Source organism: Lutjanus erythropterus, chromosome 23 (assembly GCF_056507025.1).
Source record: "Lutjanus erythropterus isolate fLutEry1 chromosome 23, fLutEry1.hap2, whole genome shotgun sequence".
NCBI lineage: Eukaryota > Metazoa > Chordata > Actinopteri > Lutjaniformes > Lutjanidae > Lutjanus > Lutjanus erythropterus.
The window spans coordinates 11,380,826-11,405,950 of record NC_139339.1 but is presented as its reverse complement, the minus strand read 5'-3'; the positions used below and the strand labels follow the sequence as shown (position 1 = coordinate 11,405,950).

At 42.1% G+C, this 25,125-nt stretch overlaps 1 protein-coding gene across 5 annotated transcripts; it reads right to left on the bottom strand.

Annotated features, from left to right (window-relative positions):
* Positions 1-1,882: 1,882 nt before the first annotated feature.
* Positions 1,883-24,203, bottom strand: neurl4 (neuralized E3 ubiquitin protein ligase 4). Of its 5 annotated transcripts, none has more exons than XM_084711851.1 (30): positions 23,993-24,203; positions 16,843-17,347; positions 15,239-15,328; positions 14,643-15,154; positions 13,961-14,072; positions 13,767-13,855; positions 13,587-13,659; positions 12,797-13,070; positions 12,366-12,547; positions 12,177-12,262; positions 11,893-12,055; positions 11,614-11,803; positions 11,259-11,335; positions 11,026-11,104; positions 10,385-10,554; positions 10,133-10,261; positions 9,769-9,789; positions 9,252-9,397; positions 8,879-9,097; positions 7,215-7,313; positions 6,948-7,100; positions 6,696-6,863; positions 6,039-6,197; positions 5,637-5,816; positions 5,411-5,504; positions 5,206-5,313; positions 4,979-5,123; positions 4,730-4,842; positions 3,774-3,933; positions 1,883-3,189 (listed from the first exon to the last, which is right to left on the bottom strand). In XM_084711851.1, exons 1-30 carry the CDS (start codon positions 24,155-24,157, stop codon positions 2,985-2,987), a joined length of 4,866 nt encoding a protein of 1,621 aa, XP_084567977.1. In that variant the 5' UTR covers positions 24,158-24,203; the 3' UTR covers positions 1,883-2,984. The 5 variants fall into 5 exon arrangements, with proteins under 5 accessions (XP_084567977.1, XP_084567980.1, XP_084567978.1 ...); XM_084711854.1 differs by having other exon boundaries at positions 15,239-15,304; XM_084711852.1 differs by lacking the exon at positions 9,769-9,789.
* Between the last annotated feature and the right edge of the window lie 922 nt (positions 24,204-25,125).

Below are 25,125 nucleotides of genomic sequence, written 5' to 3'. Positions count from 1 at the left end.
AGTAAGTATGCAACACTGTAATAACATGTCAGTGACCGGACTTTTTTTCCTACTCGAAATAAAATATGATAAAAAGGAACCAAAAGCAGCAGTAGATTTTTGTCTTTTCTTCTTGGCATCTTTTTGTTTTTACAGCCCATAAAAGAAAAAAAAAAAAACACTTTAAGCATCCTTCTGTGCATACTGTCTGTCAGTTTATTTTTATTTTTTATAAATCAGGAAGATATGATTTGTTATGTAACAGCCTGTACAACGCAACATACAGAAAACAAAAAAGAAAACGATACAAATTAAATTGTACAAAGCAGCAATGGGCCATGAATAACCCATTTAATAATAATATTTTTTCACATTTTTGATTGGAAGTTTTTCCTTTGCCAAACCCCGTAGATCTTCATCAGTCAGATCACAGCTGCTCTTAGAGGGTGACTGAGCTTCATTAGTTATATTTTGAGTTTGACTCATCAAAACTGTGCCTTGAAAAAGGTTGGGGTTTCATCTTCTGTAGCAGGTTTATCAAATTGGCAACAGGATCGAGAAGAACGTTGAGAAAAAAAAAAAGAAAAAGATAACTTCTAGCTTTGGAAAGCTGTTTCACATACAATCAACCATGAGGCGGATGTTTTGGATTAAAATAAAAACCCTTGTATAAACGTTTGACAAATGTAAATCAATGATGTTAGTCGAAATAAAACAGCCCTAGTAAATAACATTCACATGTAAACACCAGCCAAGGTCTCGTGGGATGCAGACGACCCGTCCTCCTGCTGACCCTGAAAACTCTTCTCGTTGGCGCTGGAGGTCCTGGCGGGGTAAACAGAGTCAGACATGACAGATGTGGAGGTGCGAGTGGATCGAGAGTAAACGATGAAGGGGAAGTGGGAGTGATGTGGAAAAACCACTTTAGAGGGATAGTTTGGATTATTTGAAGTGGGGTTATATGAAGTATTTATCCATAGTCAGCGTCTTACCTGCAATAGATGGTGGTCGGCACTAATGCAGGAAGCTAAGTGATGTACTGCTGCAGACAGGGTCAGCAGTGTTTCACTTAAAATCTATATCAGTTGAAGTGTACGCTATATTTAAAATATTTTCACCAGTTTCCAACAGGAAACTGCCGTCAAAAGCCAAGCATCACCCTCTCTTGCTCAACCAAACTCCATAGGCAAAATCAGTCAATTTTACCTCACAGGACGCAAGAATTTCTGGTCTACCGCCGCCTCAACTGATCAGTTTGTTTGTGTTGTTGTGTGGCTTCAGTGTTTTAAAAGATTAGTTTACCAAAGTCAGTCAATTACACAAACTAACAGATTGAGGCAGCGGTGGACCAGCAACTCCTGTTTTCTGTGAGGACAAATGAATGATTTTTGCAAATGGAGCGCAAGAGTGACATTTGACTTATAACAGCAGTTTCCTGTCAGAAAAGGCTGTCTGACAGCAAAGTAAAATTGTTAATTTATTCTAAATATAGTATTTATCGCTTGCTCTCTGCAAACCAACAAGATTCTTTAAGCAAGAAGTTTTACCTCAGAGAACACGGATGATTAAATCTGAAACTCAGATCACAACCTGCTCCTGACCAGGTTTTTTTTTCAAGTGAAGTGGTGAAAGTATTTTAAATATATCATTCACTTATGATACGTCACCTATGACTGAGATAGATTTTTATAGTTAGACCTGTTTTTAGGTGACTAAAATACAGTTTGTTGCTGACCCTGTTCACAGCAGATCATTGCTTCGCTTCTGTGCCGGTGCTCCTCCCCACCGCCTTCTCCTGTAGGATAAGTACCTCATACAACCCTGCATCAAATAGTCCAAACTATCCCTTCACACCTTTTGGCTTCAGTCCATTTAACCACAATAACAAAAAAAAAAACAAAACAAAACGTCAGTTTGAAATTCTCTTTCTTGCTGAGAGTTTCAACAGGAAACTTGACAAGTGTAATTCCCAAAATGTCAAACTTTTCCTTTTTCCCATCTTTCTCTGTATCAAAACCTACCAATCTAGAAGTAAATAAACATCTGACAATGAATCCTCTCAGTCGTAACACACAAGCTTGTAAGGCTGGAGCGTAATCATCACCATGATACACAATTTTTAGCTTCCCAAAAGGTGCAGGTGAGTTTTTTTCTTTTTTTTCTTTTTTCCAGGTCCATTACTTTCTGTCACACCTTCCAGTTTAAAGCCTGTGAGTGTTTTTCCATTTCAGAAGTGATGCTGGGCCGGAACAGAAACGCAAAAGTAGCCAGACTGCGTATGTGGAGACACGAAGAGGACAGCAACATACAGTACATGTGTAAACATTTTTTCTTCCTCCAGTTTTAAAATCTTCCCCTCCCGTAAAGAGGTCACAATCACAAGACACTCCTGGGTTCATTCTCAGGTTCAAGTGTCTTTGTTTTGTTTTTTAAATATATTTTTTTTGAAAACACTGTCACTCTTTTTTTTTTTTTTCTTTCTTTTTTTGACCCACGTTTCAGTCTTTTTCGGTGACGGTCCGTTAACGTGCAGGTTGGCAGGGGACAGCTCCTCCCAAAAGAAAACACTGACCGGAGCAGAGATGATTAAAATAAGAAATAAGTGCTGAAATGTAAAGAAAAAAACAAACAAAAATAAGCTGTTTGTGAAGGTGAGAGAAAACAAACAACGAAAACTAACTGTAGCTAACAAGTCGTGTCGATGAGAAGTTTAAAAATCGCCCACGAGTGTCCGAAACATAAAGTGCAGGCAGTGTCTGTTCTTCTTTGAAACCGCCGTAGCCCCCGGCCGTTAAAAGAGTCCAAACAACCAAAAATAAACAACAACGAATCAACAATGCTGAATTGTCAACAATCCACAGTAGGAACAGCTGGATTCCAGAGGAGTCTCTCGCTCAAGGCAGGGGTTGGATTTGGTTGTCAGTTTATTAAAAGGACGAGGAGCGTCGCGTGGACCCTCCCCGCTTCCCACCCTGATGCCTCCCCTCCCTCCCCCGTCGCTGCGTTCACTCGACCCGGATGAGCAGTCCGTAGAGGAGCGTACCGCCCTGCTCCTTCGTGATCCACTCGATCTCTGAGTTGCTGAAGCGAGGGTCCAGGGGTTCGCTGTGGCCGAGCGTCTGCGGTCCAACCTTGTAGGAGCCCGGACGCACGCACACCTGGAATCCCACCTGAGCCTGGTGGCAGCGGTGAGAGCGGGGGTCCTGAAATCTGGACGAGGAGAAGAAGAAACATCAGTAAGTGATTTCCCCCTCATTTCCTGTTGGCTCTCCACTCCACTCCACAAAACTAGACATTTACTATCATATATGACAAAGAAAAGCTGGAAATTCTTATATTTCAGAAACTGGACACTTTGCTTTAAAGATGACCAAAGCAATTCATAGAATATCAAAACAGTTGGCATCTTATTTTCTTTCGATCGACTAATTTAGGCCCTTTAACAACCTCAATCAGGCCCTTTGATCTTTTATAGATATGAAATAAAATATCATTTTGATTTTATCTGAATAACCTACTAACATTCTAACTTTATGGATGCTTACATTGTTTAAAAGTTTAAGTTTTAACATTGTGTTTATTAAATAAGAAGCTCCTTCTAATCTAGGATTACAAAGGTGTTTTGTTTTTTCCTTTACTTTTGTACAGTTTCTCCAGTTAAAGTTTCTTTCCCAGTTGTGAAAACTAATTAGGTGGAGAAAAAATAAATTAATTTAAAAAGTTATTTTTACATCGGACTTCCAGCTCTAGTATCTAATAATGTACCAGTGATTTTCTGAAGCAGGTGGACTTACTGCACTTTGGGGGCAAAGATCTCCATGCCGGAGTAGCGCATCGTGGGGGAGAGCCGCACTCTGGGAACCTCCCTGCCGGGGGCGCAGTTCTCCTCTGGCTCGCTGTAGCCATTAGGCCCCTCCGCCTTCACCGGGGACACTGAGAAGATGGACGACGTCCCTGCAACAACATAATTTCATTTTAAAGGGATTTTTGAGGACAAACCACGCGGCCTATCTGAAGCCTTCTATTTATCATGTAGCATTATTTGTTTATTCAACTGTTCTTAACAACACTGTATACTGAGATACTGAGTATAAATATAGAACAACTTGAAAATGATCTCAGAGTTCTTTGGAGATCTGTTGTACAAAAATACAGTATATAATAGATTTATTTTAAATTTGCATATGTGGAGATGAATAAAATATGCTGCAGTGAGGAAAAAGTAATAACAGGCGTAGGTCTGTGTTTCAACAAAGGAAAATAAGAAAAAAAAATATACAAATAAAAACTTTCCTGTTTTAGACAACCTTTGTGGCCACTTGAGTATACATTTCTGAGTTTTACGAAATGCACTTGAATGCATCATGAAGTTCCTGTTGACACCCACATGCTTTGCCATACGAAGCCATGCAGATTTCAGAGTTTACCAAGGTGCACCTGAATGTAACACTAAGTCCCTGTCTTGGTGTAGCAGACAGAAACTGCAGATCCATAAATGACACCAAAATGTCCAAGACAGACCAAGACAGGCTTCCAAGATTTAAACAAACAGAAAATCTACCCATATTAGGTACGTGTAAATTTCACAGCATGCCCTTTTCTTTCATTATGAAAAAGTCGGCTTCAAGGTGAGAATGTTAGTGGATGAAACTTTGAGGTTTCCAAGACAACTGCGAGCATAACGAACTTCTCTAAGAGGAAGAAGCTCCTTAAATCTCAGTGTTTCAGAATGTGTCAGTCATTTTCCTACCAGGAAGCAGCTGGCTGTGGTCCAGCGTGCGTCGCAGGGCTCCTACACTGGTGCCGTGGTAAGCGATGTGCCACTTCTTCAGTGCATTAGAAACCTCACAGTGGGGCTTGATCCTGCACACAGAGGATACATGCACTTATAAACACACATATAACCATAAGAGGATCAATAGATGCTCATAAGCACAGACTGATTGGTTCAGTGCTTCACTGCTCTGTCATGTATGTGACTGAGCGGTCGTTCTCTCACCTGAGGGCGAAGCGGCACCACCCAAAGGGCAGGGCGTAGTCGCGGGGCGGCTCTCCTCTCTTGTAATACGCCTCGTCGCCCCGGAGCTTGTGGCAGGACTCACAGTAACACAGGTTGTACTTTGCGTCTTCATTAAAGTAGCCATCTTGAAGACGGAGATCATTGTTGTTAATGTGAATTTAGATGTGAGACAGAGATCATGGCGGACGGGCTGGAGTAAAACTCACCTGGTAACGTGAGCAGGTCTTTGAAGCGTGAGCACAGCGCCTGGTACTCGCAGGTCTTGTTGGGGTTGACCTCTGGAGGCGGCGTCCAGCACACACTCTCTTTGATTCCTGGAAAAACAGCGGCAAACAAATACACACAGTGACTTAAAAGACTGAACAGAACAGAAACGAAAAGATAAAAAAACAGTAACGCTCTGCTTTTTACCGTCAACCATGTCTGCCTTCTCCATGTCGCCCTGACAACGGGTCTCGCCGTTCTCTCCACCTACAGCTGGCACGTTGTTTGTCACTATAGTAACCTGCCATGACGACACAACATTGATCAGATTATTTTGGGATTTAGTTCATGGTGCTAAAAAAAAACTTCTTAATTGATTACTAAATGACACCAGAATGAACCAGGGCAAACTGACTGTGTCTGCGGCTCTGACCTGTTCACACTGGCCGTAGAGGTCGATGAACGGGTAGCAGGGCGAAGGAATATCTTGCGCCGCCACACCCTGGTCCATACCGTTGACATAAAGGTGGAGACAACTGTTGGCGTCTACCAGCAGACCCAACACTGTCCCCTCTGGACAGGTGTCCAGATTAGGACCATAGTTCTCACATATCTGTGGCGAAAAACGTGATTATCAGAAAGAAAAAAAAGGTGTTGTTTGAACAGGAGAGACAAAAGGGCAGGTGATGGTGAAAGAAGTGAAAATGGAGGAAAGGAGAGCAGAAGAAAAATGAGCAAAGATCAATCAGACAATGAGGCCGATGTCAGAGAGACAAAAATCAATTCAACTCGAGAGAACGATTATGTGTGTTTAACTGTGTGTGTGTGCGTTTACCTTTAGGGAGTTGTGGAAGACGGAGTCTCTCTGCAGCAGCCAGGCCGAGCGTTTCAGACAACACGCTGTGGAGGGGAAGTTGAGACGGTCGGGGGAGTGGCCTATCACCCCTAACGACAGCGACGACGTCCATGACGGGTTCAGACGATCGATCTGAAACTGGTGACCAAAGACAGGCTGTTGACAAACTGGAGCGATCACAGCTTAAAATACCGTGTCATTGTACTGTTGTTGTATTTGGTTTATACTGTACATTTTTACTAGTAAATTAACAGAGAAACAAACTAAAATTATCTCTGATCCATATTATAATATCACCATAAAAATAATCTCATCATTATTTTACTATTATTTCTACTCTGCATGTAGTGTCTAAACTTTGTTTGGAATAAGAGCTGTTCAATGAAACACACTCTGAAAAGGTAAACTAAAAAGGTATTTTTACTTTTACTGTAAAAAGGTAAATGTAATAATTCATCATATATAGTTTAGGCTATATGATGGTATATAACTGTGTATTTTTAGTGTATTCATTAACATTAAGCATTATGTCAGGACTGTCTTTTATTTTAAGATGAGTTATTCAAATTAAAGAAATGAACCTGAATCGCAGCCACCTGAACCAGATACAGACACCAAACTGTACAGTAAAGTTACCTGGAACAGCTGCTGGCGGGCCAGCGGCTGGGCGGTGACAAGCAGGCCCTGGTTGTAGCTGGAAACTCTGGCCGCCGTTAGGTTCTGGTTGGACAGCTGGATGTTCTTGCCGTGGTTTTCCAGGAACGCCATGATGGTGGGCACCAGCGCGCACGGCTCACTCTCAACCTGGACAAGAGGTGACACAAGGAGTCTGAGTATCGGGCTCTTTATTAAAGCGATAGCGCTCTTCTCCGTTCAGGCTCCTGCTACCTCTCTGACAGGGGTGCTGTCCTCCTCTCCTTCACTGCAGCTGTCAGAGGAGAGAGACGGCGCCTTGACGCTTTCCATGTCCTCCATCAGCGAAGAGCTCACGATGGACACGCCTGTTATCCTTCCGTACAGGTCCAGCACTGCGTACACATTCTGCGAGGAGACAGAGACAGAGAGAGAGAGAGAGAGAGACGTGCTGAGTGGCAGCATGGAGCCAAGTAGCTGTTTACACTAGATGTGTGTGTGCGTGCTTATATGTGTGTGTACCTTGGCTACTGCAGTCGCTGCAGGTCCCATGTCCTCTCCATCGATGAAGATGTGCATGGTGTCGTCACTGCACCTCTTCACACCCACACGGTTCCCAACCTGAGAACCAATCACATGCAGAGAAGATCAATCAACTAAAACCAGTATCAGGGCAAACTCCTTCTCCTGACAGCAGAGAACTGTTTTCTCAAGAAGAGCAAATATCTACTGACAGAATTATAACCTGTTATCACACATCACCTTTAGATCATCAACTGTAGTCAAAGTCAAGAGCAAAATCTTTGAACTTGATGGATTAGAGATCAGAAGATATTCAGGAGTCTGTTACTGCTTTTAAGGCCTGTGTGTTTAAGGCCTTTGCTAGCTTAAGGTAACCGTAACAAAAGATGGACTCTGACATTCTGGTTTTGCGTGGGATCATGGGAGTTGTTGTGTAATTGTTAGACAACCACTTCTGCCAAGTGTTTTTTAAAAAAAAAAAAAAAAAAGGAATTGACAAAATTATGGAAGTGGATGTTCTGTCGGATCCGATGTTATTTTTGTGAGGAAGTGTATCCGTAAAAGATATGCAGCACAGATCAGAGGTACATACTGGATACTTTTATCGATTGCCAAGAAAATGATGACGGTGAACTGGAAGGATACAAACCACACCAACTATATATCTCAGTGGGTGCAGAGACTGAAACTGGTTTACATAACGCAATGTAATGCCAGTCTGCAACTGAAAATAAACACTTCTATACAAAGTGAACTTTATCTGGGTGTTGTAATATGACTGTGTTATAATAGAATACCACAGTTATGTTCCTTTGTAACTGACCCTGCTCTGCTGCAAATGCCCCCTTTGTAACTCAGTTTCTTATTTAATTGTTCTTATTTAATCTTTTTTCATGAGAATAAGACTCTTTTTCCAAGTTTATGAGACATAAAAATGTTTTTCTATCCACCATGTGATTGAGGGCTGTGTGATTGATTTCGTATTAATGTTCTGCTATGTTAAAAAAAAAAAGGAAAACAAAAGAAACTACATTCAGAAAATCTCACTTTGACCAGCTTCCTTGCTCACTCTCTGATGCATCATCTTGTGTTTCCCCTGGGAGAAATGAGGTCACTGACAGGCCACCAAATGAAATGCACCGTCACCTTACATTGTTGCAAACAATTCAGCTAATGTAAGTACACAGCAAGATATTTTAATATATAAATGTTACATATTATGCCTTTAAATAATGGTTTTGTGTTGCTTAACTACCACATTTCTCCCTGTGAAATGTTAAATATTAATTTGTTGTTTGGCCTGAACTGTGAGTGATCCCACTGTGACTGTAAGTGCTTCTCCTTATTTGCACAGAAGTTTTTTAAATGCTTTGACAAAAAATAAGTGAGATAGTGATGGATACAAATTTCTGTCAACTTCCTCTTCCAGACAGTGACAATGTGAAATCTAACCCTAACATCTTTAGTCCAAAGTCGCAGGGCTTTGAAGCAGCCTGCGGGGCTCTGTCAGTGAATCTGAGACAAAAGAAGAGATTATGGAGGGTGTGAAGGTCTTTGATATGACCTCTAACCAGATTTAACAGGTAGCCATGAACAGCTGCCAGAAACAGAGTGAAGTGATTCTCCTCACAGAGCAGGGAGGAGGTGCAGCAGCAGCAGCTTACCGTCAGCCGGTCCAGTGAGCAGCAGTAGTTCTGGCGCTGCAGCACGCCGTTGCGACGGACCTCAGAGCCGCAGAGCAGCCAGGTGACCTTGGTGCGGAGCTGCGGGAGGGAGGGGGAGAGCCCCGACAGCGGGCAGGACGGCAGCTCCGGGGGTGCCAGCGTGGTCAGACCGATGTGCAGTGAACCGCACCACTGCTCATCCACTTCATCAATCCTCACCTGCAGAGGGCACAGACACAGGAGTCATGAGGGAGCAGATACCAGCTAGTGGGGAAAACACAAACCGAGTAATTTTCATCTTTAATATGCACAGTATTTAAAAGGACGAGTGCACATTATTTAAAAAAAATGACAGGTTCATTTTCTCGTTCACCTCAAACAGCTCGTCTGCTTTCAGTTCCTTCGCACTGAACACGATGCCGTGAGCGTAACCTCCAACTCTGACAGCCTGGCAGCCCTCACCGAGCAGCACCACGTTCTTACCGTGTTTACTGTGGAGCCGATGAGCAACACCTGCTACTACACACACATATACACACACAAAAGAGAGAAGAAGAAAGGAGATCAAGAAAGAAATATGGATATGAGGCTTTGAGGGCAACTGATGTGAGATATTTTTAATTTTTACTCCCTTTCTTCTCCTCTTCCATCTTTACTTTTGAACAAATAAATACCAAAATTTCTACATTTTCTAAAAGGGTGTCATAAGTCTCTCAATCTATGACTTCAATTTTACGGTCACAATTCAATTCAGTTTACATGTTTACACTGACAACCATACCATTGTTAGACTGTTGAGTCTTGATTTAAAATCAAAAGAACATTAGTTTTATGCCCTGACAACTCTCATTTACATTTTCAAATTCTTTAAAAAGATATAAAAGTGTTACTTTGTTTTCTTCGGACACAGACTGGACACGTACAAGTAGGCAGGGGTGGAGAGAGGAAAAAAAAAAATACTGTGAGAATTGATGATCCTGATTTTGATTTCGATCCATTTTACTTGTAGCTCATTTTAACTGTTTTTTCCAATTTAGAATTTATATTGTGACACCCCTAATTTATACCAAAGACTTCTTTTTAAATATTTCCTTAGAATTCAATACAACTAAATGTAAGATTTTAAACATTTAAAAAAAAATCTTATGTTCACTGAAATATTACCTACAAAACCTTTAACAGACTTTTCATTCTGATCTGAACATGAACATTTTTAAGGTTTTTCCAGACTGGAGTATGGACCCTGACATTTACCTGGTGAGTGGATGGGGAAGCTCTTCTCAGTGATGTTGCTGGTACAGAGGCTGTTGTCCAGTGGGCCTGAGGAGCTGGTGATGGACACCTGAACACACTGACCATACAGGTCGATCACAGCATACACCTCTGAGGCAGAGACAGACAGTCACAGATGAGTTAATGGGTCATGAAATGAAACACTCTTAACTCAAGCTCAGTGGTATTTAAACCAAATATGGCTGTGGTCACGTTCATTAACTCTTCCTGTACCTGGTGGCAAACCAGAGCAGGCAACGCCGTGGTCCACACCGTTGATGTAGTAGTGGAGGTCGCCGCTGGCAGAGCGCATCATGCCGATCCGTGAGCCCGTGGTCAGGGAGTCCAGGTCACAACCATAGTTGTTGCGCATCGTATTACCATCCTGCATGATGGCTGTTCCACTGTGGAAAAAGAGGAGAACAAAAAAAGGATTTGAACTGAGGATTTAAAACTCTATGTGTCTGGTTGTGGATTTAAGAATAAGCTGTGATACAAATGTAAATAAAAGAGTTGCTCCATGAGCAAAACCAAAATTAAACTAAAATTGATCAACAGGTCTGTCAATGCAAAGGACTACATAGCAATTAATACTAACTTCAACAAACTTATTCTGCTTTTAGGTTTGGAATAAATTCCTTTTTCATGTAGCTTTGTAGTAAAACCAAAACTCAGTAAATGAAAATTAAATAACAAGAAAAGTTTATATCTGTAACAGGGGTTTTCATTTCAGTGGTTCCAGATGAGAAAGGTTAAGAATATAATTAAAGCAATTACGGGCACCAAAATCGAGTACATCATAATAACGGCTAGGTTAAGAGGTCAAACAGCAAAATATAAATATTTGGAATCTTCAAAATCACATAACATTCTACCTGAGCATCCAGGTGTCATAGTCAATATCAGTCATCGTGTTGGGAAACTCAAGCTCATCTGGCCTGATGGCCGTCACTCCTGCACACAGAGAGCAGAGGACAAAAACCAGTGGTCATTACACATGAAATATAGTAAAATATAACGCGCAACATGCTGTTGTAGAGACAGACGTGACGCAACACAGAAAACACGAGCAGCTGGATTCAGAGCCGACACAACAGAAAGAGCTCACCTGCTTCTATTGAACCCGACCAGCGGTCCACCATCTTCTGAATAACGATTTCAAACAGCTCTCCATCTCGAAGGCACCTACAGTACAAGGAGGTGAAAAGTTCAAACCCCGAAGCAGACCCATCACAACACAGTCTCTGAATGCTCAATTCCAGTTATTACTTTGTCTACACTGGATTAAGTTCCTGTTTCGTCTGCTGGCTTATTCACTTGTAAACATGTCAAACTACAGTTAGAACTACAGATGACAGAACTGATGTAGAAGCCGGCCGTTTATCAGAATAAGTAGAGCAGACTTTACTGGCTACATCCGTGACCCATAGATGGATCAGAATCACTAAATGTTGTTTGGTCACCTGTTGGAAATGACAATGGCGTCGTTGAACTCGCTGCGACAGTTCTGACGCAGGGCGGTGCGCCCCCCGTTGGTGATGACGGCGTTGGTGCCGTGTAGATGGTGGAAAAGCAGGTCGTTGGTTGCACTGGCACCGCCTACTGAGCAGGGGCTCCCAGGGGACATGGCCGTGGGGGCTTCTGAGCTGTCCTCTGGGAGGCAGGGAGAGAAATTAAAATAGTTAGAAGCAGAATCTCTAGAGGTTATTTTAGGATGTTCTCCATGTTTCTCTTCCTCTCACCCATGTCGTCGATGATAGTGGCCTGAGCAGCCTGGCCATAGAGGTCGACCACGGCGTAGACACTGGGAGGCACATTCCAGGCTGCCGGGCCCTGAGCCACGCCGTTTACAAAGAAGTGGAGACTGCCATCTTCTTTCCGTACCACACCTACTGTGTCACCAGCCTGAAAGACAGGGAAAAGGGTTTAATAACAGAATTAGAAGGTCAGAAGCATTATGGGAGGATGAACGAGGAGAGAGGGTGTCTGACTGTCAGCTGAGTAATAAAAGAGAAATCTCACTCACCTTGAGCCGGTCCAGGTTGTGTCCGTACTCATCCAGGATTGTTGTTCCGTTGTGCATCACGCCGTTCCCTGTCATCATCCACGTCCCTGGAAAAACACCCAGCAAAGTTCTTTTTAGTTTTTGTTCTCTGGTTGAAACAAAATTACACAGAAATGAATTCATCAGGTATCTCAGTATTTTGTATTTTACCTGAGCGCAGGTTGGTCATGGTGGAGGGCAGCTGCAGGTACGCAGGGTTGTGCGTTGTGACGCCAATTTCGATGGAGCCCGCCCACTTGTCCACCATCTTGTCAATGCGAACCTGGAACACCTCATTGGAGCGCAGCGGCCGGCTGCTCAGGACCACGCCGTGGTTGAAATCATCAATCGCACTGTGGGAGCAGCGTTGTCAACTTGAGTGATCACTGAGACAATTTCTACATCCATGATTGTAAACTTTGGTATTTTTTCACAACTTTACACATTTATGAAAAACACTAACCAACCTACATTAAAAATATCTGCATGCCACAACATTTTTTGCCAGATACATTAATTAAAAAAAAAAAAACTTTATCAGACAGTGCTGAAGAAAAGAACAAGAATGCGTGTAATCAATACAATGAGGGAGGTGGACTCACTATGGCCTCAGCGCTGTCCTGCCATCACTGATGATAGCAGCTTTCTGGCCACAGTTGGCGTGGAAGAGCAGCCGGTCGGGCGCCTCCGTCTCTGGAGTGAGGGAGGGAGCTGGTCTGGGTCGGCCGACATCTGGCGATAGAGCCCTCATGATGGCGTTGTTGCGTCTGAGGCGGTCACTGTGGTTGTGGTTGTGGACGATGGTAACTTTGACGGCCATGCCGTAGAGGTCGACGACGCCGTAGACCACGCCGGGGGTCTGGGCTGCAGCAACGCCTGGGAAAAGAATACCAAGGTGGTTGAGAGAAGAGGACGAGGTTCTTCAATCACACTTTCTTCCTCTGCTACTGTGTTTAATTAGAAATTTAAGGACTGCAAATTAGTCGCAGCTTTAAGTCCTATATACCTTGCGGTTGCATTTTTGTTTAAATATAACAATGCCTACAAGTATCACTCCTGTCAAATAAATTAATATAATAAAATATAAAAGGTAAAGGGCATCTTCAGTCACACCTTTGCTGTCCCTGCTAACTGTCTCAGCTTTTGTTCCATTTGGTGGGCTCGTACGAGTGTGTAACACTAACTTCTTCCTAACTTCAAAGGATAACAAAAATGCAAAAAAAAAAAAAAAAAAAAAAAAAAAAAAAAAAGACAAAATTGGACCTGACTGGTTGGGTGTTTTTCAATTACGTATTTATAACCATCACCATCACTCTGACCACCCACTTCCAGTCCACCCTCCCTCAGCAGTGGGCTTCATTTCCCCTCATGAAAGGTCTTGACGTGTCTCACCTTGGTCGATACCATTGATGTAGAAATGGAGCGCTCCACTGGCTTTGCGCATCAACCCTATGTGATCTCCCTCCTAAACGTGGATGAGAGGAGTGGCTGTAGATTATGAAAAAAACAGACACACATGCACAGTAGGTAGTGAAATGACGTGTGTGTGTGTGTGTGTGTATCATCACAAACCTGAAGTTCATCAAGGCTGAATTCACAGTATTCCCTGCGGGTTCCTTTCCCGTTGGTCAGTATCCCACAGCCACTCATCATGATTGTACCTGATATAAACAACCAGAATAAGGTCATTCACACTGAACAATGCCTGTTATGTTTAATTGACTCGGTGGTGTCATTGTACGTGTGTGTGTGTGTGTGTGTGTTACCTGAGCGCAGATTGGTCATAGTTGCAGGATAGTCCAGGTTGTTGGGATTGTGTGTGGTCACGCCAATTTCTATTGAGCCCGACCATTTGTCCACTAGCTTATCAATACGGATCTGAAAGTATGACAGAAATACTTAAACATTTCTGCTACTGACATTTTCTTCATTATTCATCAGCTCAAAAAAAAACAAAGCAAAAAAGGTCAACAACCTGCACACTTGTCCAATGTCTTTCTGGTGCATTTACAAACATCACCAGATCATCATCAATCACACTCATCCTTCCTTAACCACAGGCTTTATTTCAGGCAAAAGCATTAACTAATTTCTGGGTTTTAGGACTCATTCCTGCAGCTATAACTGGTTTACATTTCACTTTTCTTGTTTATGAATATTACTGTGTATACACTGTTCCTGTGCAATGTCTGGAAAATGTTCTGCTGTAACAAGAATTTCCCAATTAAACATCATAAAGTCCATCTGTATGAACGTACGTCCATCCATCCATCCATCCATCCATCCAGCCAGCCAGCTCAGTTAATGAACGGACGGAAAATGATGATGAAAAACATATATGTAATTTATCAAGGAAATATTTGCAGGTTCCACCTTCTCACATGTGAGACTATGCTACTTTTCTTTGTGTTTAGATCCCAGTGCTGAGTTGTGTGACTGTAAACACACCTCGAACATCTCGTTGTGTCGGAGCGGCCGGTTGGTCATCACGACGCCGTTGTTGAACTCATCCAGCGGTCTCCTCCGCTCCGCCGTCTTGTTGTTGTTGCTCAGTTTGATCAGTGTGCCACATTTCTCGTGGAAGAGCAGTGCGTCATTGGTGGTCATCCCACCTGTCACAACCCCCAGTCCCGCCCCTCCATTACCAGCAGGACTGTTATTACTATTTCCACCCTCTCCACCAGCTCCTGCTCCTCCTGCTGCTGCTCCTCCCCCTCCTGTCCCTATTCCACTGTCGCTGTTAGCAGCACCTCCTCCTCCGCTGCTGCTGCAGCTGCTCCCCCTGTCATTTCTGGAAGAAGAGTCCGTTCCTGCATTTCCTCCTCCTCCGCTGGTGCCGTTGCCTCCACCTCCTGCTCCTCCTCCACCTCCACCATCTTCCCCTCCGCCCTCATCTTCAGAGCGATAAAAAGATACTATTGCGTTGTTGAACACGTCAAAGAGCTGGTGCTCCGTTAGAACTGAGGAGAGAGAAGAAGACGATTTGGTCAATACTGGTCACTCTGCACAGTGTTCAACAGCTGATGTGAGGAGGACTTTCTTACCCCCATCAGGCTCCAGGTTGTTGGGGAACTTGTCTGGTCTGCTGTGACTGCAGCTGAGCTCAGGCACTGACAGGGAGGAGAGGGACAGGGCTGAGAACAAAAAAATCCCAGAATACAGGTTGGAAAACCACAAGAGAACCACAATGATAAATAAAGCTCAGTGTTGCCTGATTGGGCAGTTTTCCGCACACTTTGTTTTTTGTTTTTTTTTTGGGTTGCATTATGTGGGGTGAAATGGGCCAGAGGCAGGGTCCATGTTAGCTGGCATATACAGGTTTTTCCACTGGTATCACGTGTAGCTGACCGGCCAGTGTGAAATAAAATATCTAAATTAAAAATAGCATATTTAAAAAAATATATTAGTGTCTATTCATTACTGATGTTTACTGCATGTTGCACAAAGAGCTGAATTTAACAGTGACGTGGCCGAGTGGTGCTATCCACAGTACTAAAGGCATGTTGGACGATTTAATTCTGGCATGTTAAATTAGCATATAACCTTTTGTTTTGTTATGTATAATCACGTATCCTATGTGTCCAGATGAGGCTAGGACAAGGAATTGAACTTGACATAATAGGTTCAGTGCTGCTGGAATGCAGCAGTACAACGCTGCACCACTTTTTTTTTTTTTTCTTAAACCGAAGAGATAGAATATTCACAAAATCTGTTTTTTAAGCACTTGGAGATCAAATCACCATTCAAGCGTATGACCTTGTTTAGACAGAGCTCAGTGTTTGCAATAAGAGACGTCTTTTTCCAGTGGTTTTGATGAGAAAGGTGTGATGCAGGCTCACAGTCACAGCAGAGAGAGAGACAGAGAGAGCAAGTGCTCATGTGGACTGACCGCATTTGATGGTGTGGTCAGTCATAGTTAACTAATGTATGTAAATTTGCCACTGCAGGAACAGTGGTTGAATGACATGACATGAGCCACAATTTAAGCGTGCACGTGGATGCATGCGCATGTCATAGAGGTGCCCCAGTACTTATGGTACAAATAGCACTAAATGCTATTAAATAGCTATTTAAAATGTATGTCCGGCAGTTGTCGTATATGGCCAGATTTCTGTAATATTAGCATAATATATTTAGAATTTGTATTCCTCGGTTATGCAAACACATCCAGTTATTCAGCACATTTGATATGACATAATTTTATTCATTCTGCTGAGACGAGATATGAGTTACCATCACCACCACCCACCCCTGGCTTACCCAATAAACACATATGAGCTGTAGTGCTTTTGAAATTCTGTTTTTTCATTGTGTGTATTTCTCTTTCTTTCTTCTTTCTTCTCTTCCTTATCCCTCCCTCGTCCTGTGTGTGTGTGATGGGGGGATGGTGGCGGCATACTGTTGCAGTTGACCAAGAAATCATTGTTTTTGTTTTCAAGGCAGAAAGCAGAAATGGAAAATATTTTATTGACTGCATTGTATAACATAGCCTCCCGAAAAAGTTGTTTTATTATTATGTCATGAAAAAATGCGATGAGCCGCTATCCTGTTATTGCTGCTAATCTTTCTGAATTCATTTGTATTTTTTACTGTAGATAATATGCGGGCAGATTTTGAGCTGGCAACACTGGTCATAAAGAGCCCTTACCTTCCTCTCCATTCATCATTCCATTCATTGCTGCCACATTCATCAGTGCTGTGATGCCTGCATCCTCCCGAACCCCAACAACCACCACCTCTTCTTCCTCCTCCTCATCCTCCTCCTCCTCCTCCTGCTCTATTGTCTCTTTCTCTGTGGATGGTGGCGGTGGCTCACAGCTCACCACCGTCACTTGAGTGCACTTGCCGTACAGGTCCACCACTGCCCAGAGTTTGGGCGGCAAGCCGCTTGCAGCTGCGCCGCAGTCCTGGCCGTTGACCCAGAGGTGGAGCTCCCCGCGGGAGCTGCGCTGAATGCCAACCCGGTCGCCCTCGGCTAGCTGGTCGAGGTCACGGCCGTACTCTTCCAGGACCGAACGGCCGTCGCGTAGCACCGAGCAGCCTGACACGATCCAGGAGCCGCCCTTGAGGCCTGTGGCGCTGCTGGGGAAGTCCAGCGCGGCGGGGTCCAGTGCCGTCACGCCGATCTCAATAGAGCCGCTCCACGAGTTCACCTGTGAGGAAACAGACGGAAGATTTAATGAATTCTGACAACATCAACTACTAACACACAAATAATGACACAGCATGGTCTAAACAACAATTAAATTTATCTACACTGAATATCTTTGAGTTGTGGCCCAAATGAGACATTTGAGGACATCATCTTGGGAAACACTAGTTAACATTTTTCACCATTTTCTGACATTTTTAAGGGACAAAACAACTAAATGATAATGAAAATAATGATTAGTTAGAGCCCTAGTTACCAGTGTCTGATCTCATGCCTTTTATTTGCCAAACACTGGAAATATTTTTGCTGATATGAAATGAATTTGCATGATTTGAAATTTAGAGACAGTGGCAGCTACAACAACAACAGCTCCAGAGAAAAAAGGTACTAAGTAACAAAACGATTGTCAGCAGCTGTTACTCTGAGACTCTGAGGTGTGATGTTCAAAGAGTGAAACTCTGTGCTAAAAACTGCAGGTAGATATCTATGGAAAACAAAGTGTGCCTTGTTGTATGATCCATCTTGTTATTTTTAGTCCCTCTGTCAGTGAAGAATGTAGCTCAGGGAGCTGAGCGCTCCTTTGAACATAAAACAGGACAGTGTGAACACACAGTGACACGACGGAAACAAGCTGAGATATGTGACAGCAAAATGTAGAGACTGAATCTTTGTCAAGAATCACCATTATTACCTTGAAATAATGTGTGAAAAATAACTGAACCCAGGGTCAAACAAATTAAATTCTCATTACTGGGACTCTCCTTAAAGAACCAACCAATGGCGTGTACCATCATACACCACTGTAGCACCAGTATCCAACTTCCAAGATGAGATGTTCAACACATATTGATGCAGAATGGTAGGTGAGTGTACATCCTGTGCTATATTTAGAGCAGGTGCAGGAGAACAGATCACAAAAAAAATACTGTATACTGACAACATGGTCGACTAATCCCACAAAAACACGCTGGAGGTCACGTTGCAAGTGTTGTACATTTTTGCTCAGTCAGCTGACTGGAAATATTAAGACTTAATCAGACCTGTAGGCAGGACTGGGTATGGTTTAAAAAATTGTGATACCACTACTCTTAAAGTGACACCGATACAGTAAAGTACTTCATTTGATACCCTTTTTTTCTACTTCATTCGATACCTATCATGTGAAGCATTCCTGAAATAAACTTTCCGCATTTTATGCATTTATTTTTATCACCATAAAAGCGTAATGTAGCCATATTTCCACATGTTCTGGTGCCATTTGGGCATGCTGAACTGCCAACTCTGTCAAACACACCATGCTTGACTTCACCGCACAACAAACTGTCACATGTCATATTAAAAGGGTTGTGATGACTTGCTGCAACCAAAATCATACAAGTAGTCCTTTGTTTCTAAATCTGGGTACAAAAACAACTGAATGCAGGTATCGTTATACGGGCTGGAGAAGTTTGGATACTAGGGCAGAGTTTTGGCAAGAATCTGGCGATATGATATATGAATCATGATGACAGGGGGTCACGATTCAATATACTGCGATATATTGTAATATTGGTGAGTTTTACATGTTTTTCTGTTGAGTTTGAATGAAGTATGTTTAATGAGGAGTTAACGAGACAATTAAGTTCATCTCAACCTAACGTAGCGAATTCTCCACTTGCACAAATGTCCTAGCTGAGAAGGAGGAGGAGGGACAGTGGGACTAATTTATTGCCAATTGCCGGTTGATAGACTGACGATGGCTGGTTGAAAAATTTGAACATATCGGCCAACCCTACACCACCATAAGCATCATATCTGAGTTTACATTTTCTACAATCAAAACAGTGAAGATATACAACAACACTGCTATGTAAAGGGAGTTTAAACACAATATATAAGAAGAACTGCTACACCAGATTTAACTGAGCCAGGCCCGTTTCATTGTTACTGATTTTATTATGTTACTTTAATCTTTTCCTGTATAATAATGATTAATGAAAATGAAATGAATATACTTTGTACTTGGTTATTCCAGTGGATACCTTAAAAGGTACTGAGTACTGATACCCAGCCCTAGGTCATGATCAGCCACTCCCACAAAAAATAAACCTGTTCTAAGTGTTGTACATTTTTGTTTAATTAGCTAACCGTGAAATCAGAAGACTGATCAGACCTGTGGGGTCGAAATGTTTCCTTTTTTCGATCCAATAAAGTTTTGGAAGCTTTCATCCACTCTCCATTTTCTCAGCTGCTTGAGATGCCAGATGACGGTCGTAACTACCGCTCCTATTGCCTTTATCATGTTTGCTTCTTTCCACTGTACCGTGACAAAAACAATAAATGAGCACTCTCATCGAAACACAGATGTCTAGGTGATCCAGCTGTGATAATTAAACCTATGCACACAAAGCAAATAATATTTAAGCGACCAAGTGTCACCTCCATGTTCTTGTCTTCCACGGAAGATTCAAGACATGAAAAACAAACATTTCACTGCAAAACTCCTTTTGTCTTTGCATGACATTGGAGTCATATCGCGTATCACACAGCCAAAGATATCCATTTCTCACATAAGCTCACAATAATGTGATACTTTATCGATCTCCAGGGGTGAATTCTATTTTGTTCAATGGTTTTGCCTCCATGATGTGGATGACAAGAGTGCAGCGTCAGCTACAGAGCGGAGTCAGCGCAGCCGGTGGAGATTCAGAGTCCTGCTTTAGAGACACTTCAGCCCAGCAGATGCTTGCCGACACACAGGGGCACGAACTCACGTCATCCCACCGAGGAGTGATCTGCTGGCTCGCTGCACTTCACCTGCTGAGAACGACATCCAGAAAAAAATCCATGCCGTTTGTTCCTCCAGAAAACAGAATCTTGTCGAAAGTACTCAGACACTTAAAGATCAATCTTTAACCACTCCCGTGTTCCCTCTGGTACTCCACAGGACTCTACTGGCAGAAAGCCACTCCGATGAAGTGACCTTGAGCCTAACATTGAAGTCCTAACAGCTCCCGGGATGTTTTTCCGCAGCTCACCTCTGTCCTGACGAGAAAACTGAAGAAAATTTCCCCCAAGCTTGATATCATGTAAAAAATACTGTCCCGTTTGCCTCCTCTCCTTCATCTGCTCCCATGGCGTCCTCCTCAGCTGTGTGGCAGGTGCTGCTATGTAAGGCAGTGTGCTACGAATGCCCTGGTATCTGGGTTAACAGATTCAGAAGTAACTCAGCCTGACCGGGTCGCTGTGTGGAGGAGACAGACATCTCCTTCCCCTGCTCATTCACTTATGTAACAGCCAGCCTGTGGGTGTCTGCCTTTCAGTCTCTCTATCTCTCTCTCTGATCAAAAGACCAATAACTACAGGATACAAGCACACATGCCGAGCAGGACCGCTAGACAGCTTCTGAAAAGAATGAAAAATTAATTGCATCAAAAGCAGGGACTGCGAAGCACTGCTAAGGCTATACAGAGGGGAAAAAAGCCTCTCCTCTCAGACAGACAAAATGTTAGAGCAGAATTCTGCATAGAGGTGAGGCAGAACAAAATTTTGGAAAGCATTAACATTTCAGGTAACAGCCAGGTTCAACTACTATTTAAAATACTGATATGATTTTGCCAAAATTGGATTTTAAAGTTCATCCCAATTTTAACGTATCTGGATATTTATGTCTCGTTACAAATTCAGAAAACAAGTTTGGTTTTAATTACAGTGTAACTTGATTGAGATTGTTGTTAGTTGCAGCCCTAAATAATACCATTTAAAAGTGGGAATTAATAACAGAACAATAAGATATGTATTATTTTAAATCTAATACTGGCTATAGCACTGCTGCTGTAATTAATTTATGGAGGAATATTGGGGATGGGCAGAAGGGAAAAAATGAGAGAAGGAAGGATTTTTATTTTGCATTTTGAGAATAAAGTCTAAATGTCAGGAATAAAGTTGAAATACCATTTCAACTTTATTCTAGATGTGGGATGATACCACTGAAATAGAGAAGAAAGCTGAAATACTATTTTAGCTTTATTCTCAACATCTCAACTTTGTTCTCAACGTTTTGACTTTATTGACAAAATTGTAAATTTTAAAGATCTTCCTCCTTTGATTCATTTCTTCTTATGCTTGGAAACAGTGAAAGTTCAACTTCACTCTTGACACTGAGACTTTATTCTCTAAGCACAAAATAGACAATAGACAACAAAAAAGCAGCAAAACCTGACATCAGACTGAATTGTCAACTCGTTACACTTCATTTATTCAAGAAAAACAGCCAACTCATTGAGTAGGAAGATGCTTAGGACTGGACCCAGGCAAGCAAAATGTAACAAGTGAACAATTGGAACTAGAAAATGTTTACATTTCTGATTGAAAAATTATTTAAAATGATTAATCTGCTCCCAAAATACTGTATTATAATCTTAATACTGCTTGACTAATTGATTAAATCAACTGATTGTTTCAGTTCTAATTGGTTGTGACAAAATGCAAGCCATACAGTGTGGGGCATCTCCAATTTTAAATCAACATTTTCAACTAATATGCACAATATGAGAAGTGTATGTACTTTCTAGACCACAACTTTGAATGCAAACCCTAAAACCACTGATGGTATCCCATTCTGTGTAAACTGTATGCCAAGCAGATCACTTCATTTGCTCGTTCTCTTGCACTCGTTCACATTTACCTCCCACATCAGCTGTAGCTTAGTGGATATCAGAGGATGAGGATGGGCAATCATGCCAATCTGGTTGCTCTGTGATGGAAAAGTATTGATTTTCAAACAGGCAATGCATGTCATGACAGAGCATGAGACGGTTTACGAGAGCTCTTATCAAGCTGAGAGCACCATGAGGGACGGATAATCATTAACATACAGTAGGTGCTATTAAACCACATGTTCACATGCAGCTTTGTCTCATTGTGGTCAATTTTCTGAATAACTTTGTGTCTTGGCCAGACACATTTTCATTCAGAGGGTGCGTGTGTCCCAGTTGGCACTGGCTCAAGAGCTGCCATGTTGTTGACAAAGACAGTAGGGTTGCACACTGCAGAGGCCATTACAACAGACAAGCACGCCTAAGCAGATATCAACCAAAATGTAAACACTGTGCACAGGTATTGATATGATATGAGAGTGACCTGGGTCAGAAGAGCACATAGCACAGGTCGTGCACTTGTGTTTAAGTTGTATAAAAGCTGCAAATTCTAGGAGGTCTTTACTGAGGTCTAAAGAAACCAGAAGAAATTCACATGAGATTTTTTTCTTAAAAAGATTCAAAACAATTCACTGATTTCATTCAGTAGTTGACCAAAAAAATCAGCTCTAGTTATAAGGTCTTTAGGGACAACAAGATATTATATCCAGGTTTGATAACTGCATACATATTACAAGTCAGCGACCTGCATTTAGGTAACTTTTACTGGTTGCTTGCAAAAAAACAATATATGCAAACGGATGTTAAAAGGAACTTCTAAACCAGTGGATGTACATAGTAAAAGGCAGGTTTACTATGTACACTCATTGTGTTGCTATGTACATAGTAAACTATGTACTTGGTAAAGGGTAGGTCTCTGGGGGGAAAATCTGATATTTTCACTAAGGAATAAGAGACCTTTCTCTGAAAACGGTAGAGATAGATATAAATAGATCTTCTCTGGTGAGAACAAAGATGCTATCATATCTGGATCTGGACAAATCGAAGGACAATACAGTCATGCAAACAGCAGAGCGAGAAATGTATACATCACTTTGTTCCCCTCACTTTATTGATGTTACTTTAGCAAAAAAAAATCTTAAAATTGTTAGGGATAAAAATATGACAAAAACATTAAATTAAAGCAAAGGTCCCAGCAATGAGACTGACAGAGTGTATGTTCACAGATACCATTAAGTAATATGCATACATTTGCAGAGCTGGTGAGGTCTGAATGTGTTTTGTGTTTGATTCAAGTGTGTGAATAGTGAAGGAGCTTAGAGGTCTCTCTAGAGAGCATTACATATTAATAATGGCATTAGTAACAGAAAGCAGTGCTAACTGAACGCATTGTGTCTATTTAGGTTCACATATAGCCTTTGAGTCACTATGATAGCCCAGCCTGATAGGAGCACTGCAGTATTATTAGCCATCAAAAAGCCAAACAGGCTAACAGTGGCCTCCGACTGCCACCGACTCCTTCAAAACACAACTGAACGGGGCTCCGTAACCTGCTGAGCTGAGCTCCGGTAGTGCAATAAACAACAGCAGGTGCTTGTCAACACACGGCAGACCCCGAATAGCACCTTCCAGAAAAGCTAGCCGCAGCTAGCCGGAGCTTACACCGTTTGCTAACGTTGCTGCTAGCGGCTCATTAGCATGGCTAACTGTCGGTACCGAAGCAACACAAACAGGTTATCGTTAGCTTAGTGATGAGTTCAACATATCTACACACAGAAATGTGTTTGATAAGTCAACATGTCTCTGATAAATCTGTGCCAGTCTCTGCAATTCGCCCACGAACAACTGCACCGGCCGTGGTCGCTGTCAGCAGTGTGAGCCGCCCCGGGCAGGAGAAGCCCCTCACTGCGGACAGAGACAGACCACCGGCCCGTCCCAACACCGCTGCTCCCGCTGCTCTCTCCCCCGCTCAGAGAGCCAGCAGCCACGGGCCTGTTGTTGTTGTTTACCTTCTTGTCAATACGGACGGTGAAGACATCCCGGTCCCTCAGCGGCTCCTTACTGAGCACCAGCCCATGGTTGAACTCCTGGACTGGCTGGTTGCGTCGGGCGGTTCGGTTCGAGTTGGACAGGCCGATCAGCTTTCCGCTCCGCGGATGCAGCTCCGCCGCCATCTTCAGTGGGCGGCCAGTATTCACGACAGTCAGGCTTTACGACACTATCGCTGCTATGGCAGCCGGTAGATTTCTGCAACTGATGCGATTAAACCAACCGCACCGCACCCCTTTCTGCGATAATTCATAAAGTGACTCAGTTTAAAAAATGTACAGAAAGGTTGTCAACTAATTCCATAAGATTTTTTTATAATTTTATTTTGGTCTTGTCCGCACAGCTGTATTTGGTGGCAAAATGTAATTTATGCTCCCAATATATCTCACTGTCCTATAAAATGTTTTGTTTGTTAAACAAACACTTCTAAAACAAATGTATACTGTTAATTCTATTGTTACTTGCGAAATCATATATTAATAAATGTAAATTTCCAAACATAACCCCCATTTTTTCAAATTTTTGAATATGAAGTCAAGCAAGACTTCTGTTTGACCCTATATTCTTCAGTTAGGAAAGCCATGAAAACACTGAATTTATTTACCCAAAATAACATTTTTACCATATGAGCTGAGCCCTGGCATTATATTTGATTTATTTTTACTTATTTTATTTACTTATTGTGTATGTTAAAACAGCTGTTTGTGAATAAATTGTGAAAATTCCAAGTAATGTTGCACCCACTGAATGTGATGTTTGTTGAAGGCAAATAGTTTTGATTTTATTAACATAAAAAAAAAAGAATTCAGTGGAAGAATGATCTGATCTGATATGAATGAATGATATGATCTATACAAAAACCAAATTTCTTTCTTTCTTCATTTATTTTAACATGAATGTACAGTTATAAATGTATTATTCAAATAATTGTTTGTGTTTGTGTGGCATCTCTGACACTGTCTGTAACAGTCCACTAGAGGGAGCAAAAATCCATGTGTTAAATCTCTGTCTCATTCATTCCCCACTCAGTGTATCTCTCATTACTGTTTAATCGCAGTGTTTAAATCTCTTCAAAGCACTATTGACCTTTATG

Excerpts from the sequence above, each read along its gene's own strand:
- neurl4 (XM_084711851.1), bottom strand. The coding sequence starts at position 24,157 with ATGGCGGCGGAGCTGCATCCGCGGAGCGGAAAGCTGATCGGCCTGTCC. Across the intron at positions 13,660-13,766 it reads TCAGCCTTGATGAACTTCAG|GAGGGAGATCACATAGGGTT; the intron begins GTTTGTGATGAT and ends ATCCACGTTTAG. Across the intron at positions 10,555-11,025 it reads TATGACACCTGGATGCTCAG|TGGAACAGCCATCATGCAGG; the intron begins GTAGAATGTTAT and ends CTTTTTCCACAG.